This window comes from Macaca thibetana, chromosome 17 (genome assembly GCF_024542745.1).
Source record: "Macaca thibetana thibetana isolate TM-01 chromosome 17, ASM2454274v1, whole genome shotgun sequence".
In the NCBI taxonomy this organism is placed as follows: domain Eukaryota; kingdom Metazoa; phylum Chordata; class Mammalia; order Primates; family Cercopithecidae; genus Macaca; species Macaca thibetana.
In genome coordinates, this window is record NC_065594.1 from 15,363,542 (window position 1) to 15,384,900 (window position 21,359).

Below are 21,359 nucleotides of genomic sequence, written 5' to 3' on the forward strand. Positions count from 1 at the left end.
GGCCAGGCTGGTCTCGAACTCCTGACCTCAATTGATCCACCTACTTCGGCTTCCCAAAGTGTTGGGATTACAGGCGTGAGCCACCATGCCTGGCCCTCGCCCTGTCTTTAAGACTTTAATCACCTTAATGATCAGATCTGGATACTGCCTCCAAGTCTTCCCAGCAACATACCTTTTTCCTTTTCTCTTAAGCTCCAACTGCTCCCCCTTTATATATCTGTATTCCTCATGGTAAAATAAACACTAATTATGCGGCACCAGGACTGTCTGCTATATTTCCTTGCCTGGAATAACAGCTCCTTGAGGGCAGGGATCATTTTTTATTATCATACTCATACCCAGCTACTGCCTGGCATACAATGGATGCTCAAAAAACTTTGCAAAATGAATGAATGAACAGTAGACTTTGTCTAATCTCATGTATGTATTCATACTATTTTCACTTGGAGAAGGTGACTTCTTACAAGTCTTAATGAAAACTTACTTCACCCATTATGTACTAAGGGATCCACTTTTCACAACCTGATGAAATATACTTCTTAAGGTGTGCACAGTTTTGGGTGCTTTTCAAGCTGGACTTGCTCAATCCTTTGGTCATCTTCCCTGGAGCTAAGTGCTAAAATGTCACAAATTGCAGTCGGTTCCTTGTTTCTTTCCACCATCTATCTCTCATCTTACTGTTCAAACTATGCTTTTAGTTAAATGTATATCTGAGAATGACAGAGGCATGTTATGAAGAGGCAAAACATGTCCCTAAATGGACCTTTGTCCTTAAATAAACTTGGCTGGTTTTTAAAAAAATCTTTCTTTCAGCCTTATCCTGAAAATCAACCTGATTTCATACTAATTAATAAAAACTGATATGTTTCAACAGGAGGTTAATTACTAGCTAGTATGAACAAATGCAATAGAATAACTGCCTCTGAAATACCAAGTAATTGCTAACAAACTGAAAGGACTATCTGAATTGTAATTTGGAGAAGGAAGTTGATTTTAATAGGACTTGTGGGTTTAAAAAATTCCCAGTAAAGGGTCGGGTATGGTGGCTCAGGCCTGTAATCCCAGCACTTTGAGAGGCCGAGGTGGACAGATCACAAGGTCAGGAGATGCAGACCATCCTGGGTAACACGGTGAAACCCTCTTTCTACTAAAAAATACAAAAAAAAAAAAAAAATTAGCCGGGCATGGTGGTGCACGCCTGTAATCCCAGCTACTCAGGAGGCTGAGGCAGGAGAATGGGGTGAACCTGGGAGGTGGAGCTTGTAGTGAGCTGAGATCCGGCCACTGCACTCCAGCCTGGGTGAGAGCGAGACTCCTTCTCAACAACAACAAAATTCCTAGTAAAGAATTCAGCTGTCATCCTTATTTTGAAAATTAATCCTAGAGTTAAAGCTAGTTGAGCATTCACTGTCAGGTTGGAAGTGCTGACCAACGAACTTTTTAAGTTTAAAAAAAGCTGTTATATTAGTATTTAAGTTATGCCAAATATTTTAGATATTAAAAAAGTTGTATTTAGAATTATGTTGTTTAATTCTCAATATATTACCAAATATATAGTTTATTTAAAGATGGGAAAAATTAAAATCTACTTATGTTTGAGTTCTAATCCTATTTTGCTATGCAAATCTAATCCTGATTTGCATAGCAAACTCAAGATTAGATTGTAATGTTGCTAAATGCAACATTATAATTATGCATTTCACTAAAACTGTGTAATTTGTGAGAAAGTCCTTTCTACTCCCTCTGTTCCTTTTGTTTTTAATTCTAAGGCCAAGTTTTTAGTTTAGATTTTTAAAGTAAAAATCGAACACCTATTCAGTTAAATTTGTTTTTATGTCATAAATCCTTACTCGTTGGAACACAATATTCAGTGAAGGCTTTTTTTTTTTTTTTTTTTTCTGATATGGAGTCTCACTCTGTCACCAGGCTGGAGTGCAGTGGCCCGATCTGGGCTCACTGCAACCTCCAGCCTCCCGGGTTCAGGAGATTCCCCTACCTCAGCCTCCCCAGTAGCTGGGACTACAGGCGTGCGCCACCACGCCCGGCTACTTTCTGTATTTTTAGTAGAGACAGGGTTTCACGACGTTGGCCAGGATGGTCTCTATCTCTTGACCTCGTGATTCGCCTGCCTCGGACTCCCAAAGTGATGGGATTACAGGGGTGCGCCATCGTGCCCGGCCTCAGTGTAGACATTTTTTAAAGCCAAGAAAGCCGTAAGTATTGCACAAGTTATACACGTATCTGAATTTACATGCACACATAGATATCAGTTCATCGAACTCACTCTCCTGTTTAAGATATGACCAGAGGCTTGTAACGACGATGTAGAATTCTAAGACAGCACAATAAAACAATCATAAACTATGTAACCATTTCCCTTTGCCAAGTCTAGCAAAGTGGATGGAGCAGGAAGAAAGATGTTCATGATAATCCTATTTCATATAGATTAAGGTTGGATTAGGGTGCAGCCATTCAGATAAGAGGAGGGGTATTAAATTATCCGAGGGTCTCATTTGGTTACTTTTTAAAGGCTAAAGACGGCTGAAAGTCATTGGACACCTTTATAGCCTTGTCATCTGGTCCTGGCCAGATCTGAGTTGGGAAAAGCCAGCCTGAGAGCGACTCCAACCCTGGTTTCAGCTTCAACCCAAAAAAGCAGATCAAAACGACAGGTTCCACGAACAAACACTGCGCCAGCGCCTCTGTTTTTGGAGAAAAGAAAAAGGGCATGAGGTTTCGGTCATTTTTGTCCGAGGAAATCAGATGAAAAGGGGTGTACCAAGGACCAGGTCTCGTGAGCGCAGCCAATCTTGTCCGCTCCCAAGCGACTCGGGCTCTTGGCAGGTCTTGCCGCAGAGTCCCTGACGGAGTTAAACCACTGAGGCCTTCAGCGTCCCAGGAAATAACAACGCTGTCGGCAGGTGGCGGAGGGCTCCCGAGAAGATATCCAACAGAGGCGCCAGGCAAGAGGACAGAAATGCTTTCATTCACCTTGCGAAGCAGAGCATTTGGTCCCCGTCGGCGTCTGACTCTGTTGTGGCAATCTAGATGTTACCAGAGTTCCCGTGTTTCCTTCGGGAGGCACAGGAAATTCAAAGGCACAGGAAATCTGGGGTGCAAGAGGACTGCTGTCTCTCAAGGAATAGAAGTCTGTGACAAACGTATAGAAATGAGTTTCATGTTGAACAAGATCCGTTTCTGTGTTCCTCCCTCATCCAGCCTTGATTCTCCAGATGCTTCCCAACTTCTTATTAATATTTGAGTCAACTGCACGGCTTTCAACCCGAGATTTTGTTAGAATACTTCTATTTTCCCCTTAAAGCAATGCCCACACTCAGTTTGCTTGGTAAAAATGTTAATAACGCACACTTTAAAAAAGGCGATAACCGTTGCTTGCATAAAGTGGCTATTTGACTACACTTTGGGTCTGATTTAGAGATTTAGGGGTGGATGTTTAAACAAAAAAGCAAAAGTAGTAACAGACTACAGCATTGGTAATGTGTGTGTGCATATATACATTAAAAAAAAAAAAAAAGTTCGATTCTTTCACCTGGCTTGTCCAGTCACCTATGCAGGCGTCTGAGCCCCCGGGTTTCCAGGAGCTCCCCCGTATAAGGACCCCAGGGACTCCTCTCCCCACGCGGCCAGGCCGCCCGCCCAGCCCCCAGCCCGGAGCGCTGCCACCGACCCCCTCAGCGTCCCAAGCCCCAGCTGTGTTGCCCGCGTTCCTTCCTCTTCCTGGGCCACAATCTTGACTTTCCCGGGCCGGCTTCACGCAGTTGCGCAGGAGCCCGCGGGGGAAGACTTCTCGTGGGGACCTCGAGCACCACGTGCGACCCTAAATCCCCACATCTCTGCCGCCTCGCAGGCCACATGCACCGGGAGCCGGGCAGGACAGGTGCCGCCCGCAAGGACCCCCAGCGATGGAGACGCCACACTGCCGCGACTGCACGTGGGGCCACCCCGCCGCGTCCCGGCCGCCGCCCGGCAGGAAGCGTAGGTGTGTGAGCCGACCCAGAGCGAGCCGCGCCCTCGGGCCAGCGTGGGCAGGGCGCCGCAGCCTGCGCAGCCCCGAGGGCCCCGCGTCGCTCTCCCGAGCCAGGGTTCTCAGGAGCGGGCCGCGCAGGAGACGTTACAGGGGGTTGTTAGCGGCTGTTGGGAGAACGGGTCACAGAAACAGTCCCTTCCAAAGCCGGGGCCACCGTGGGGTGGGCGAGTCCGCCCTCCCAGGCCGGGGGCGCGGACTAGAGGGTACGTGTGCAGACTGCGGCGGCCGGCCCCACCTGGCCCGGGCGGAGACGCACAGCTGGAGCTGGAGGGCCGTCGCCCGTTAGTCCCGCAGGGGCCTGAACGCCCAGGGGTCGCGGCTTGTCCACCCGGAGCGAGTCAGGTGAGCAGGTCGCCATGGCGATGCGGCCGGGGGGAGCGCACGCCAGCCGCGGTCGGCATGGAAACGCTGCCTCCGGGAGCGGTCCGGGAGCGCCGCTGATTGGCCGATTCAACAGACGCGGGTGGGCAGCTGAGCCGCAGCGCTGAGCCGGGTCGCCTCCCAGGCTGGAATCCCTCATCACTTGGTACCTCCCTCCCCGCCCTGCCCTGTCCCGCCCTTCCAAGTCCGGCCCCGCCCGGCCCCGCCCTGCCCCACCCGGCCCTGCTCCGCCCTGCCCGCCAGCTCTTAACCCGATCCTCCAGTGCACTTGGCAGTTGTTCCAGATACATAGAAAGATATCGCCGGGAAGAGCTGGGCCCGATTTGGGGTCCAGGCAGGTTTTGAGGCCTCCTATCTGGTGGGAGGAGGCCGCAGTGCACCACCCTGCTTGTCACTTGGGATGGAGACCCGCTTTCCCGCAGTCATGTACCCTGGATCTTTTATTGGGGGCTGGGGAGATGAGTATCTCTGCTGGGAAAGACAGGGGCTCCCAGATTTCAACTTCCAGGTAACGTGGGTTTAGTATCCCGACTTGAAGGCTTGTCAGAATGTTTCTCTCCTTCCAGCCCAACAGGAGGTCTTGGGATAAAAAAAACCCTCAGAGATTGGAATGACTGTTTTGATTCAGAGCAACTTTGATCGTTTGTGCGGTGGCTCATGCCCTTTCAGCACTAACAATTGCTGGGAAGATCAGCAATTGGTGTTAGTCCCTTTGCTTGGTGCTCTCCCTCCTAGAGGTTCTCTTGTGTCCTTGGAGCCCCGGGTGGACGGGGTTGAGTAACCAGCTTGTCTCTCTTTCCCTGGTAGCAGCAGCGCGTGGAGTCTGAGGCAATGCACTGCAGCAACCCCAAGAATGGAGTTGTGCTGGCTACAGTGGCCCGAGGTCCCGATGCTTGTCAGATACTCACCAGAGCCCCGCTGGGCCAGGATCCCCCGCAGAGGACAGTGCTAGGGCTGCTAACTGAAAATGGACAGTACAGGAGGACCTGTGGCCAGGTAATGACTCAGACGCACTGGGAATGATGCTTGTGGAGAACGGCCCTCCTCTTTGGTGCCAGGTGCTTTTCTCTTGCTTTTGTACCTACAGCTCCCCCTGAGTATTACAACCCTGGAATCTGGACTACAGGGAAATTGATCTTTCCTTTCCTTTCCTTTCCTTTCCTTTCCTTTCCTTTCCTTCTCCTTTCCTTCTCCTTTTCTTCTCCTTTTCTTCTCCTTTTCTTCTCCTTTTCTTCTCCTTTTCTTCTCCTTTCCTTTTTCCTTTCCTTTCTGAGAGAGAGTTTCGCTCTTGTCGCCAGGCTGGAGTGCAGTGGCGCTGTCTCGGCTCACTGCAACCTCTGCCTCCCGGGTACAAGTGATTCTCCTGCCTCAGCCTCCTGAGTAGCTGGGATTACAGGCGCCCACCACCATGCCCGGCTAATTTTTGTATTTTTAGTAGAGATGGGATTTCACCATGTTGGCCAAGCTGGTCACTAACTCCTGACTTCAGGTGATCTGCCCACCTCGGCCTCCCAAAGTGTTGGGATTATAGGCGTGAGCCACGGTGGCAGGCCAGTTGATTTCTTAAGATCACCTTGAGGGGTTCGGTTTTCAGCTAGAAATAGTGATTAGTTTTCTTTGTTATTTTTTCCACTACCAAGGAAATAGGTCTAGGAACTGTTTGGATTATGTATATTAAAGTAATTTAAGGGCTGGGCTAAAAGGAAATGTGAATGCTTCCAAATAAACTGTGGAAGTGGGGTTCCTCCAGGTCAGAGCAGTGTTCACACTGATGCAGGCTGTGCCTAAGGGAAACCTGGATAATCTTGGCTGTGTTCATTGGGGATAGTGTTAAAATCAGGATTAGATTAGGCTAGACTCGATTACTCCAAAAAGCGTGCTTTGAAAGCAGACCTCTTCCCAGTACTGACTAAGCAGCTATGCTAACAGGTAATGGTCCCTCAGGTATTAGTTGTGTGAACTTAACTGATCATAGATACCTTAACAGATGAAAACTATACCTTCCCTATTTCGTAGGTGAAAAAATCTGAAAGGTTTAATTAAGCCTCTGCCAAAAGAAAGATATGGTAGAAACTAGATTAGAAGCCCCTCATCTACTGACTCTTCACGTGATCTGTTCAAAACTTTGGAGAAAATTGAGTGGAAGTGGTTTTAACAAATTTTAATTTGCTTAGCGATGTTTGCTTTTTAAAACTTAAAGCCCGAGACTTGGTTCTTATGAATTGTCAGTTGTGCTTATGTTGAGTGGTCGCATTTTAAATTCCCAGTTGCTAATCTCTTATGTTACCTGGTGCCACTTCTGCATTTCACTGTACCTATCCTCTACAACCTGCTTAGAAATCTATTTTGTACCTTCGTTTCTCTGTTTAATCCTCAGTAACCTCCTCCTTCATGCTCACTCTCAGCTGATGACTTTGTATCTTATTTTCCTAAAAATATAGAAGCATCCAGAAGAGAATCTGCACATGTTCCTGTGTGCCATATAATCTGCCATCCACAACCTGTTATGTGTCTGCTATGTCCCTGCTGTCATGCGAGGTCGCCCCCCAACCCCATGTGTACAATATACTCGTGTCTTCTTGTTTCTTCAAGGATGTCACTCTAGCCACTTTTCTTTCTCTCATATCTCATTGGTTTTTTTCTTTTCTACTGGGCCCAACCTGTAAGCATACAAATATATTGCCATTTTTCCATCTTAAAAACCTGTCAACTAAACGCTCCCGCTGAGTGTTACCACCCTGGAATCTGGACCACAGGGAAGAAGTTGATTTCGTAAGATCACCTTGACCCGTCCCTTTTTCAGCTAGAAATGGTGACGAATTTTCTTTGTTAGTTTTCCAATATCAAGGAAATTGGTCTAGGAACTGTTTGCATCATGTCGATTAAAGTAATTTAAGTGCTTAAAGTAATTTAAGTAATGGGACAGAAGCTGTCCCATTTAAAGCCACCTATCTTGAGAGTTTGTCATATCTCGACATATACAATGTTGCCTTTCCCACTAACATGTAAGCTCCGTCCAGGTGTTGATACAGGTTGTGATGTTCACTGTTGTGTGTCCACTACTTTGAACAGTGCCTGGGCCTGACCAGGATGGCACACAGTGTTTGTTGGATGAATGCTCTCTGTCTCTAGTTCTTTTTCTGCTCTATTTTGACTCAATTAATAGTCTTTTCCTTCCTCGGCTGATCAGCATTATTTGACATGGTTGATCATTCTTTTTTCCTTGAAATAATTTCTTCTCATTCAGCTTGTAGAACATCACTCTTCAAGTTTTCTACCTAGCTCATTGGCCACTCTTTGATATTCTAATTGTTACTTATATATCCAGTCTCTACAAGTTAGAATGCCCTATGGCCTAGTCTTTGATCTAAATCTTGCACTCAGGCCCTTAGTAGCCTCTTAGTCTCCTAGCATTAAACACTCTCTATTCGGTGGACTGATATTTCTATCGCTGGCCTGGGCCTCTGAGCTTTATTGCAGGCTCACGTATTCAGGAGTCTACTTGGCATCTCCACTTAGATCATATAGTAAGCAACTTCATGCTTGTGTAAAACGAAACACCCATCCTTTTCCCTACTCCCAGACTGTTCTTCCCAAGTCTTCCTTATCTCAGTAAATGGAGTAGCCATCCTTCCTGTTATTTAGCCTCCAAACATTTGTCTTCCTCGATTCCTATTTTTCTATCACCCCACATCTAATCTAATGAGAAAATATTATTAGCTCTACTTTTTAAATGTCTAGAACCATTTTACTCTTCACGGTTTATAATTACTTCCCTGGTTCAAATCCCTACTGTGTCTCACTTAGAATTTTCAAGTTTTGTAATTGATTGACTTACTTACTCTCCACACCTATGCACAGCCAGAATAATCCTTTTAAGACATAAAAAGATTATACCACTCATTTGTCCCAAATTCCAGTGGCTCCTGTCCCTGAATAAAAGCCAATTCTTAGATCAGCTTTGGCAAGCCAACAAAAACAAAATAATAGTAATGAAAACTAATCCTTAATTGGCCTATGGTAAGTCCTTCATGATTGGCCTCTTTTCTTTCTATCTTCATGCCCTATATAACTGTCTCACTCTGCTCTGTTTGCTCTTACTGTGTCTTTTCTAGTTTGTTTCCTTCCTCTCCCACAGACTAGAATATAAACTCCGTCAGGTAGTTCTTTTTAAACATTTTGTTCATTGCTAAATTCCGGGCATGAGAAAAACTTCTAGCACATAGTAGATACTCAGTAAATATTTGTTTATTAAGTGTATGTCCCAGCCTATGGACACAGTATCTATGTAGCAAGAGTCAAACTTGGCAGTAACTTGGAGTCCTGGTTGTAGCAAGAGTCAAACTCAGCAGTAACTTGGTTATCTGGTTACAGTAACTTATGATTGTGACTGTTTGTTGTCTTTGTGATTTCCCACCCCCCCCTTTACTACCATAAGTGTTCATTTTCCTACTAGACATAAATCATATATTTTACTTGGTAAATAAAAGGGAAAGTTATGGAACCACCTACTAACTTAGAAGTCGCCTTCAACAGTACACATCAAGATACAACAGTACACATCAAGATACAACAGTACACATCAAGATACATTATAAACAAAATGGTAAAGTGGTAGACAGAGCTGGCATTTGCATAAATATAGCTCAGGTTCGTAGAGCTTGCCCACCTGCCCTGATTCAGCTAACATTCACACCATCTCGCATGGCTCACCTTAATATGCAACAGTGTTTGATGCATTATGCTTGTTCACTGTGGTGGCACCACAGTTGTTCCCATTGTTCATGATAAGAATAGAGAAAAAGGAGAAGTGACTGAGAAAATTCCCCAAGAGTAAATGCATTATGACATACGTAAAGGTTCTGTGGCTTCTAAGAGAATTTAGCAGCATTTGGAAGTTTGGAAACTTCCAAAATCATCATGTTTCTTAATAACTGGGTATGAAATGGAAGCATTATAGGGGCCTTCTGGCTAAAAAGTTATTTATTTAAGGAGGAGGGGAATTGTAGGAACTCAGTCACTGCATCAAGAGTTATGCAGACTACTTATAAAATCTCATGATGCTATAAATATAAAAGCCAATTTACAGTTTTGCCTTTATATGTGGTACCTATTTCATTTTGTAAGAGAGCTATAGGTTTTCTTTTTTCTACAATCTTGAGTTTCCTTTGATAGCTATGTGATTAAATTTTAAGTAGCTCTTTCTCCAAATATCAAATGTAGACAAAGATAAGGGGGCAAAAATTACACTTTTGAAGATTTATTCTTGGAATTAAATTGCCGACATAGATTTTTCAGTTTAGAATTTATCTTACCTTCCCAGGCTGTTGGTTTGAGTCACAGAGGTTCACATCGCCTCTGTGGTCTTTGACGTGGCCTGTAACAAAAGATTTAAACGTTTTTTAGGGGATCACAAGAATCAGGTGTTATTCTGGATCAGAAAATGCCTTCCCTCCAGCTGGAAAGAAAGCGGTCCCTGACTGTGGGGTCCAAGAGCCCCCCAAGCAAGGGTTCGACATCTACATGGATGAACTAGAGCAGGGGGACGAAGACAGCTGTTCGGGCAGAGAGGGGATGGCGTTTGAGGATGTGTATGAAGTAGACACCAGCACACTCAAGTCAGACCTGCACTTCCTGCTGGATTTCAACACAGGTAACTGACTTGCCGATGGCTGATGGCTGATGGTACCCTGTATTTATAACTGCCTGCAGCATTCAATAGCTAGTACCCAGCAGGAGAAAAACAGCAAGTGATAACTATATTCACAACTGCCTGTGGAGGGTTAGTGGATTGGACAAATGTTTAAATTAAATGAGTTATCTGACAATGTTGAACTCTTGCAGTTTCTCCTATGCTGGTAGATTCATCTCTGCTCTCCCAGTCTGAAGAGATATCCAGTCTTGGCACAGATGTGACAAATGTGACTGAATATGCTGAAGAAATTTATCAGTACCTTAGGGAAGCTGAAGTAAGTTTTCCCACCTTCTACTTCAACCTTCAGGACCCAAACTCTTATTATTAAGATAAATTATAAACTCTTGGTTCATAACCACTAGTGAATGGCACTCTTATGCCAGCTAAACATAAGAATATCTATGAAAAATAATAATTGTGATGGCAAGTAGCAATTGCTTGGACTATTTCTACATGATTCAAAGGGTTTATATGTTAAATATTTTACTCTTAGGAATAATTCATATTGCCATTCTCCCCTGCCCCCCGCAACCGCATGTTATTTGCTAAACAATTACTTTACAGAACCAGAAATTTACACTTTCTTCCTTGTTATGATAAAGATTTATTTGGCTCTGATCAGGATCTTTCCAACCTTTGCTTGTGAGATTTTTAAATAGTAACTGTACTATGGAATGATCTTTCTGAAATTGCACCTACTTAAAACCTTTTCCCAACCAGATAAGGCACAGACCCAAAGCACACTACATGAAGAAGCAGCCGGACATCACGGAAGGCATGCGCATGATTCTGGTGGACTGGCTGGTGGAGGTTGGGGAAGAATATAAGCTTCGAGCAGAAACCCTGTATCTGGCTGTCAACTTCCTGGACAGGTTCCTTTCATGTATGTCTGTTCTGAGAGGGAAATTGCAGCTCGTGGGAACAGCAGCTATTCTTTTGGCTTCGTAAGTATTCTTTCAGCTTTCATAATATGAAACTATCACTTGTCAAAACACTGAATTTTTGTCCTCCATTTCTTATTGAAGAAATGCAGTGCTTGGTAATTAAAACTATTCATGTGTCCTTTGATAAAAGATCATCCTCTTCACAGGATTGACTGAGAAACTGAATCTTACCACATGTTTACTCTTCAATCACCTGGTTGTGATTTATAGCAACAAGTTCAATGTCATGACTAAGGCAGCCATCAGCTCAAATTCAGGATCTAATTTAACTATTTTGCAGTGTAACCTTTTGGCTATTTCCTATCTATTAAGTCCTATTTAAAGACAGTGTGGTTACAAAAAGCTATCTTCATGATCTAGCAAATGGCCCATAACAACAGGTTTATTTGGTTACAGTGAATAAACTACTTCAACGGGTTCCTGTTACTATCAGTCATTCGTGACAGCACCTAATTGTGTAGGCTGAGTTGTGGCTGAGCTACCTTTAAGTGACCTGTCGCTGAGTGGTAGTTTCTTTTCTGTTCTTTTGGTCTCAAACATTCTATTGCTAATGCATGAAAACTTGCCAGAATTCCCCTAAAGAAAGGGGAAACGAAGGCAGAAGGAAAGAATTGATCATAGTGAAATTATATCATTATGTCTCTTAGCTATAAGCATCATTTGCTAATTCAGTGGAGAAAGTCGAACAGCATCTTTTTAAAAACTAGAGGCCTATGGAGTTTGTTTCTATCATTGTGTTAATCCTAAGACTTTTTTCTATGAAATGATTTGAGGTCTGTAGAATGTGTAGGAATTTACCTGTAGTGTCTGTCATTCAGAATCTTTCAGCGTATCACAGGCCCAAAGCTAAAATTCTCAGTTGGAAATTATTTGTTACTACTCCTAGCAGTAAATATAACATATCCTTGTAATAATCATGCTCTTGGTCCAGAAACAAGCTCCTAATATTTTCATAGCCTGGAGTCATTTAGTGGTGTTTAAGTGGATATGTGACTGCAAAGTAAGTCTGCAAGGGCCATGTGAAGAGGCATGGCTTATGGTAGCACAGGAGGAGAGCTATAGGTTCCAAGTTTTACTTCTAAAAACTCTTCCTTTCCCAGGAAATATGAAGAGATATATCCTCCTGAAGTAGACGAGTTTGTCTATATCACTGATGATACATACACAAAACGACAACTGTTAAAAATGGAACACTTGCTTCTGAAAGTTCTAGCTTTTGATCTGACAGTGCCAACCACCAATCAATTTCTCCTTCAGTACTTGAGGCGACAAGGAGTGTGCGTCAGGACTGAGAACCTGGCTAAGGTGTGTATGCCGTGTGATTTCCAGGAACTTCCAATGCCAAGGATTGTAAAAATCAACTTTTCCCAATTATCCTTCAGTTCTTTCCTTTTCGGTTTTCTTCCCACAGGCCCAGAAAAACTGTTCCAGTGCTGAAAGAGAGCTAATTTTAAGAACCCAGCTTTTGGTTATAAGGCATTACTATTGACTATGTTTGGCAGGCACGGGTTGTCTAATCACCCAACTATTCAAAAATTTAAGCTTGGAAACTGTTCCCTTATTGGATACAGATCACATACAAGCAAAACCTCCTAGGTTTATAGAATGGGAACAAAGTAAATCTAGTTTAATATGGTTCTAGTCTCATCCTAATATGTTATTAAGTAATGAGCATTATTTGGTTGTTTGGAGTTATAGAACTTTAGTTGAAGGCATTGAAGTATTGGTTTGGTCAATTGGGTTTCCAGCGACCATAATCTAGGATATCTGGTATTTATGTGCTGTGCTTTGAGTAGCAAAGATGTCCACATGTTTTACTATGTTTCTTCTAATATGAGATGCTCCCACTGGTGCTGTCCTAGTCTCTGAACTGCATGCATTTGCCTGATAGATTAATAGCTTTAATGTTTTTGTCTTTTGGCTAAAATCTCTGTTCCAATTCCAGCTGCCAGAGCAGTGCTACTTTATCTCAACATAAACATAAACGACTAGCATTAGAAAAGTAACCTATCACCTATCCTTTGGGAGTAGGCCAAATACTTTTGTAATGACATTTTACCAAAACATAAATGTTGCTGTTGTTATAGACAGGCATACCAATTACTAACCCAGTAAACCATCTTGAACATCTATTTCTGTAGATGCCGACTGAACAAAGATAAGACACCATTTATTTCCTTGCCATTTCCAGGCTTACTTGTGACCTTAGTCACATTTCTAATTCCAATGTGTTTTCTTCTCTTGTGCTTAGTATGTAGCAGAGCTGAGTCTACTTGAAGCAGACCCATTCTTGAAATATCTTCCTTCATTGATAGCTGCAGCAGCTTTTTGCCTGGCAAACTACACTGTGAACAAGCACTTTTGGGTAAGATCTAACTTCTTTCTAGATGAAATTCAAGGTCTATCTAGAATGGGCTTGCCTCTTATGAGGGCACGTTAGTTCATTAAGGATCTAGTCATCTTGACAGCAGACCACATGCTGCTGAGTCTTCCAGGTCAGTCTTCACGGCTTTGACTCAATGACTTCACTCTATGAGGAGTGAGATTGCAGGAAGTCAAGGAGATAGTATCACATGCTCCTTCAACAGAAGCAGGCCTGGAAACCTTAGTGCCCACTGTTATTCAGGGAGGGCCCTTGAGGTATATTGACTGCTTCAAGCAAAAGTTTTTGACTTTTACCCTCTATATTAAAAAACAAACAAACAAACAAACAAACCTGGGCCAATTAGGATGACCAGAAGATTGTACTTCAGGCTTTCAAGACAACAGAGTAGTAAAGTGTTGCCTCTTGCCCAAGAAGGTGACAGCATCAGAAATGGACCCCTAGGTTTGGTTCTGAAGGCTCACTGTTGTACTAAAAGAAGCGGGGTGTCTACCTTTATTTTCATGAATGCTTATGTTTTTTTCTGCTGCATTTTCTTTTTTAAAAAATTTTCTTTTACCTTTTTAAAGCAGTTCTTATTCCAGCACTGCAGTGTTTTGACTAAAAATTGTTCATATTGTATACAAATAGAATGGTCAGGCAAGCAGGGCTCTATAAGGACCAGTAAACATTTCACTCATGAGGGAACAAGGAAAGTGATCCAGTCCCAAGTTGAGCATTATAAATTTATAATATGAGAAAATTTAGAGTCCTGGCTGTACTTTCTGATATTTTCCATCTAACGTCTCTGAAGGGGGTTCTGGTTTCTTTTAAGATGAATGTGAATATTTACTAAGGGATTAATTCCCTTTATTTCAAATTGGCTATTTTCAGATTTCGAATACAAAGTTATATGAAGCAATTTTTTTCTTTTGTCTTGATTAGCCGGAAACCCTTGCTGCATTTACAGGGTATTCATTAAGTGAAATTGTGCCTTGCCTGAGTGAGCTTCATAAAGTGTACCTTGATATACCCCATCGACCTCAGCAGGCAATTAGGGAGAAGTACAAGGCTTCAAAGTAAGTCACTGACATTTTCATATCTTAGCTCTCTATTTAAAGCTTAATGGGTTATAGTAATGGTTACTAGATTAAAAATAGATTAAATTGTATATCTGGTGCCAGGTTGGAAAAGTAAGGTTACGTGTACAAATTTACAAATAAATTTGAAGAGATCTAGATTTATAATTTGTCAGCTTTTAATACTTGTAGTCAGCCAGCTTCCTTCCATTCTGTTAAAATTACTGGAAAGTTTTCTGTGGCCTGAGATTTTATTAAACTGAAGTCCTTGGCTTGTGCTGACCTTGCTTTTGGTCTTGTTTCAGGTACCTGCGTGTGTCCCTCATGGAGCCACCTTCAGTTCTTCTTCTACAGTAAGGTTCTGAATGGAAGCACTTCCAGAACTTCACCTCCACATCAGAAGTGCCATTAATTGTCAGAGGCTTCTGCAGTTTGGATCAACTAATGTTGTTTACAATATAGATGACATTTGAAAAATGTAAATGAATTTAGGTTCCCTTAGACTTGAATAGATTGTAATATAGTCCAACATTTTTTAAACAATAAACTGCTTGTCTTATGACCATGTGTTAGACTTATTTACTAATTGTCATGGCTGACATATTCGTCTGGAATGTTTGTTGAGAGTATTAAAAGTGTTATCTCTATTTCAAGCATCTTCAAAACTGGTTTTGTAAACGTGGCATGCTATTAGGATTAAGTGTTCCAAGGCATCCAGGGATATTCATGGTTGATAAATGGCCACTCTGAGGCTTTTTTCCTTCCTGTCTGTTTATTTCCCAGGTAGCTCTCCATAGATTAGTAAAGGAAGGAAGGGACAGCCTAGACAGATGGGTGAAGGGATTTGAATAAGCACTGCCTGCTGTAGCTTCACTCCACCATCCTAGTCAGTAAGACACGGGTTGAGGCCCAGATATAGTCACATACCTCTTAGGGGTCACTGACATTTAATTCTAATCCAAGGATACCATGCTTATTTGTACAGGGCTGCTATTATGTCTATGATCAGGTTTGATTTAGGCACCCATTAAGCGTATATTTCTGTCTTAGAAGATGCTTTGGGAGGTAGAAAAAGCAAATTTCACCTTCAGAAGGAACATCAGAATAATGAACCCAACCCACCAGCTGTGTCTCTTGGGAGACCTCTACCCTAAGCTTTGGTATGGCTTGAATTATTCCTCATCTTTCATGATCTACGGTTCACTAATCTATGTATGGTTTCTCTTTCCTCTCCTCTCCTCTCCTCTCCTCTCGTCTCCTCTCCTCTCTTCACTTTTCAAATGGCGTTTCAGTCTTGTCACCCTGGCTGGAGTGCAGCGGCACGATCTTGGCTCCCTGTAACCTGCACCTCCCAGGTTCAAGCGATTCTCCTGCCTCAGCTTCCCGAGTAGCTGAGATTACAAGTGTTCACCACCACACTCGGCTACTTTTTTGTATTTTTAGTAGAGACAGTTTCACCGTGTTGTTCAGGCTGGTCTTGAACTCCTGACCTCAACTGTTCCACCTGTCTCAGCCTCCCAAAGTGCTGAGATTACAGGTGTGAGCTACCACGCCTGACACACCTGGCTAATTTTTTGTATTTTTTATTTTGTAGAGGGTTCCCCCCCACCCCTGTATTGTCCAAGCAGGTCTTGAACTCCTGGGCTTGAACCCTTGGGCTCAAGTGATCCATCCACCCACCTTGACCTCTCAAAGTGCTGGAATTACAGGCGTGAGCCAATGCGTCTGCCCAGCACTTATGTAGGCTACAAGATGGATAAAATGGAAAACAAAACAATTGTTTTGAATTTCTTTTAAAGATTGGAAGGAAAAATGAGTAGATTTGGCCTCGAAGGTGGGTGGTGCTTATTGGAGATTAAATGTGAATTTTGCATTGTGCTCTTGTTATCACCAAAATTAGTAGCCCTGGACCAGTAGTTATTGAGCCCTCTGGGCTATGTGTGCCTCTGCAGAGGGGCCTCTGGAGAGGGGATTCCATGGGGGCGGTCCCGAAGACTTGATTTGCTTTTTCTGCCTCCAAAACCTCTCAAGAGGATAAGAAATCCATATCTTCTAGATTCCTTTACATAGAAGAGATTACACTCAGGCAGGTTTTGGTGAAATGGGTATAGATGAAATTCACTGCAGCTTTTGTTTCTTTCAAGCTCTAATGAAATTATAAACATAAAAACATAGCCATATTTTATGAAGACTTTAAAAAATTTTAAAGTACCCAGAAGTTCTTAAAAGATTTTAGCATTCCCTCTACCCTGCTTTTTTTTCCCAGCAGATAAACGTTCTCAAGGTGCCTCCATTTCTGGTTCCAGTGAAGAAATTATTTCCCTAAATGTTTTGACATTTATTGCACATGGTTCACAAAGGGGATACAGGACCTGTATTAATACTGAATTCTGTTTTCATGTTATAGGATTAAAAACTTGTTATTCCATATTCTAATATATGATTCTGTGTTTCTGTTCACTGCCTGAACATGCTAAACTTTCCAACTATCCTTTTGTACTTCAAAAGGATGACAGACAAATGGCTTCCTCCCAAGTGTGGAGTGGGAGAGGGCAGTTCTGTTTTTTTGTTGTTGTTTATTGTCTTGTTTCTGAGGCAGAGTCTCCCTCTGTGGCTCAGGCTGGAGTGCAGTGGGACAATCATGGCTCACTATCACTACAGTCTCGACCACCCAGGCTCAAGCGATTCTCCCACCACAGCCTCCCAAGTAGCTGGGACTAAGGTGTGTGCCACCATGTCCAGCTTGAGGGCAATTCTGGGTAAGGTTTTGGCAGTAGAAGTGCTGTGTTTGTCCCTTTCAAGCCTTAAGGCTTTGGACCTGGCTAGGGAAGCTTCCTCTCATCCTTTGCCCACTTATGTTGGTTGATCACTTTCCTGTGATACGTGTTTGTTTTGAAATGGACCCAGACACAATAACATTTTCTTTCACTGGTAATATTCTTACTTTACGATGTTTTGTGTCAGCTAGACGGGGACCTTGTAGAAATAGGTTCTCCACTGTGAATTATTTTACAAAGGAGCTTTTGTTTCTAAAACCAAATGCAAAATGTAGACTCTCAATTACAAAAACATCTTACTGAACACGTAACTTTTATATTCTTTGCTGGTGGTGGTTTGCCCATATCCCATTCCGCCCCACAACACACACACCCACTGATTGCAAAGGCCTGACCCTTATCTTAGACTTCCCTTTCTTAGTGCTTTTTTATGTCTCTGAAATACTTTATCTAAAAATAGAAGTAAAACCATCCCCTGTGTATCTCCCGCCCAGTTTCAGAGGGAATAGCAACCTGTGTGTCCCTTCTTTTATACCATTCGTTTTCTTCCCTGAATTTGTGTTGATCAAATCCGTGCATAATTTTTATACACTCTTGTGCCATATAATGATGTTTTGGTCAACAAGGGTTTGCATATATGATGGTGGTCCCGTTAAGATTATAATACTGTATTTTCACTGAAACCTTACCTATATTTAGATATGTTTAGATACATGAATACTTACCATTGTGTTAGAGCCGCCTACTGTATTCAGTACAGTAACATGCTATAGAGGCGTGTAGCCTAGGAACAAGAGGCCGTATCACACAGCTTAGGTGTGGAGCAGGCTGTCCCACTGAGGTTTGTGTGAGCACACTCGACAGTGTGCACACAATGATGAAATTGCCTAACAATGCATTTCACAGAACACATCCCCATCGTGAAGCAATGCGTGACAATACATCATAAGAATGTGTCCATAAACAACAACGTTTGCTTTTAAAATGTAATGATTATTGACTCTTTCTCACATCCTTCAGTGATAGGGATCTCAGGCGGCATTGTTTTTTGAAATTATATGAATAAGTAGAATCCTAGTTATTTATACTATTGTCTTATATGAATAAGTAGAATCCTAGTTATTTATATTAGTGTATTGTCTTGTATGACTACACCATGATTATCTCTTCTGTTGATTTTCCCACATCTTTCTCCCTACCCCACTCCTTGTCAGCCAGCAATGGAAATTGGTTCAGACAGGGCTGTGGGTGTGGGAGTGCCACACCTGTCTGCCTCTGGAGGCTTTTTAACCTGTGACTTCAGACAGATCCAGGCCTTTCTGAGGAACTCATGCATGACCATGAATGTAGGGGCCCTTGTTGAAGTGGCCATGAGAGAGAACTATAGGAACTATAGGAACAGCATTTGCCAACCCTTTATCAGGAGCAAAAGCCCAAGAAATTAGATGGATGTATTCAAACTGTTCAGTTGTTTCTGTTTTCCCAGTATGTTTTTGGCACCAGAGTTAAAATATCTAGACATGTTACCACTAAAACTTGGAAATGGACATGTATACTCTTTGCTGAGGGTGCCCTTGCTGGTGCCACGGCCAGGCTTTATGTTCCATGTGTCTGCACTGTGGGGATGGGATCTGAGGCCGGGGAGGCGCTCCTCAGAGCTTATGCCTGTGGCCCTACTGGCATCCTGGCTCCAGGGCAAGTTCCACCTGCAAGACCCAGGTCTCCTAGGATGGTTTTTGTTACCCCAGGGAGGATATCCCATTCATCACAAGATGAATAGAAACTGACTTTAGGCAGCAAATTGTTTAATATGTCTTTCATCAGTGATTCCTGGACTTGATGGTGAGTTTTGAAAAACTAAATGGTCAGTGCTCAGTGAGCCAGAGTAATGAGGGAGGAGGCCTGAGGGGAGAAGCATAAGGACAAAGGACCTGGGAAGGAGACCATGGGTAACTGAGTCAAAGCAGGGTCTGTGGATGGTATGTTCTTGAAGAAGATGAAGCTTTCTGAGCAGGTAAGTTGACTGACTGAGCTGATGGGCCCGTTTAGTTGCCCAGAGTAGGTGTCTGCCCAGGCCGACGGGTACTCGCTTCTCCTTAGTTGTCTCCTCCCTTTCACTGTGGCTGGATATCCTCCTGAGCATCTCTGTGTGTTTGCTCACGTCAATCAAGACACTATTATTTGCATCAACCTGTTGCTACCTGCAAACTTTGACTAGCTAACTGGTGAAAGGGAGAGCTATTCCCACTTTGCAACAAACACACACAGGAATTGGATAGTTATGTAGTTTCAGCCACTCACGGCAAGTGCATAAATGTTCTCAACTGATTTATAGTTATATTAACTTTTTATCCTAAATATCCTTCCCTCTTTCCCCATGTTTACTCTTGACATTGATTGCTCTTTCCCTGCACTATCAAGTGTTACCTGTAGGACAAGGACTTACATCCATTATAGACATCCCATCTTTATGATCAGGGTATGGGGCTATCACATTCAAAAACAAAACCACCTTTTTCTCCCTCTGGTTTGTAAGCAAAGAGAGAAAGAGAATACCAAAAGCTACAATCCCAGAAGGAATCTGCTCTTGGGCTGTTGGACTGCAGGGGACTGGGAGACATGATATCTATAGCTATATATCTATATCTAGATAGATAGCGATATAGATATAGATATACAGATATAGATATAGATATATATACCCCTGCCCATGGAACAAATGGAATTCCTTTTAATTGCATGAACAGTTGCAAAGCTGCACAGTACCCAAGGCTGGGAGAGCAGCCAATCCTGATCCTTTATCAAGCGCGAACTCAGCTAATGGAGACGGTGCATCAAGACATTTACATTGAAGCTCAGAATGGAAGCTTGGGCTCTGCACTTACCAGCTGCTGGGCTGTGCCTATGCGTCACCTTGCTTCTGCAAGCAGCTCTGGCTGGAGTTAGACTCAAGCATGACAGGAAAGTACTATCAGGATGCTTTCTGTGCTCTGCTGCCCTAGCCTCAAACTGAGCTAGAGATCAGACATTGGATAGATGTCGGGATCAGATGCTGAGGGGAGGGAATGGGGTCAACTTGGGTTCATCTGATTAAGCTCAAGCCTACTGGAAAGGTTTTTCTCTCCTTGCTTTAGTCTGCTATGGAAACAATAATATCCTGATGTAAATAAACTTGTGGAGATGAATATCTCATTGTCACAGTACTGACTTTAAACTTGTGTCATCTAAAATGTTCTTTCTGCAATTTGGGTGCTTCTCAGCATCTCATTCTTTTAAGAGAATTGAAACTGAGAACTAAAGTACTGGCTTTCCCCTCTCACTCACGAATTTATCCTTAACAAAGACCCTTAGGCAGGACACCTGGGTCCTAATTCCAGCTGGGCTATTACTTGTGGGATGCTGTTTTCACTTAGGTAAGCTAATTGCTTTAGCCATCCCCAAATCTCTGGGGCCCACCACCCTAAAGGCTTATCTCATGTCACTCTCCAGTGTGTGTTGGGGAAAGAGAGCTTTTGCTTCCACATGATCATCCTTCCCTAGGAGTCCCTGCTGTGTTCTTGTATTTGGCAGGTGAGGAAAGAGAAAGAACGTGGGCCGGTGGGGGGTGGGGGGAAACACGCATTCTGACTGCAGGGAGCTGGGAGTCATGATTTAGCCGCAGGCTTGGGAGGAAAGGTGATATGGTTTGGCTCTGTGTCCCCACCAAAATATCATCTCAAATTGTAATCCCTATAATCCCCATATGTCAAGGGAGGGACCTGGTGGGAGGTGACTGGGTCATGGGCGGTTTCCTCCATGCTCTTCTCCGGATGGTCGGTGAGTTCTCATGAGATCTGATGGTTTTATAAGGGGTTTCATAAGCCCCTTCATGTGCTCTTTCTCTCCTGCTGTCTTGTGAAGAAGGTGCTTGCTTCCCCTTTGCCTTCCACCATGATTGTAAGTTTTCTGAGGCCTCCCAGCCATATGGAACTGTGACTTGATTAAACCTCCCTTCTTTGTAAATTATCCCGCCTCAGGTAAAAAAAAAAATGGACCAATACAAAAGCGGAACTTAGTGTTGATAAACAGCCTGC

General features: G+C 43.1%; 2 protein-coding genes across 4 annotated transcripts in view; both read left to right on the forward strand.

Annotated features, from left to right (window-relative positions):
* EXOSC8 (exosome component 8) overlaps positions 1–21,359 on the forward strand; it is a 668,826-nt gene that overhangs the window by 130,381 nt on the left and 517,086 nt on the right. The window lies entirely within an intron of this gene.
* Positions 3,876–15,071, forward strand: CCNA1 (cyclin A1). Of its 3 annotated transcripts, none has more exons than XM_050766080.1 (9): positions 3,876–4,390; positions 5,237–5,425; positions 9,836–10,082; positions 10,274–10,398; positions 10,845–11,068; positions 12,169–12,373; positions 13,320–13,433; positions 14,376–14,509; positions 14,815–15,071. In XM_050766080.1, the coding sequence occupies exons 2-9, from the start codon at positions 5,261–5,263 to the stop codon at positions 14,864–14,866; spliced, it is 1,266 nt and encodes a 421-aa protein (XP_050622037.1). In that variant the 5' UTR covers positions 3,876–4,390; positions 5,237–5,260; the 3' UTR covers positions 14,867–15,071. The 3 variants fall into 3 exon arrangements, with proteins under 3 accessions (XP_050622037.1, XP_050622038.1, XP_050622036.1); XM_050766081.1 differs by lacking the exon at positions 3,876–4,390 and adding an exon at positions 4,481–4,574; XM_050766079.1 differs by lacking the exon at positions 3,876–4,390 and adding an exon at positions 4,483–4,937.

Coding starts and splice junctions, on each gene's coding strand:
- CCNA1 (XM_050766079.1), top strand. CDS start 4,830: ATGGAGACCCGCTTTCCCGCAGTCATGTACCCTGGATCTTTTATTGGG. Junction 10,399..10,844: donor AGTACCTTAGGGAAGCTGAA/GTAAGTTTTCCC, acceptor TTTCCCAACCAG/ATAAGGCACAGACCCAAAGC. Junction 11,069..12,168: donor GCAGCTATTCTTTTGGCTTC/GTAAGTATTCTT, acceptor TTCCTTTCCCAG/GAAATATGAAGAGATATATC.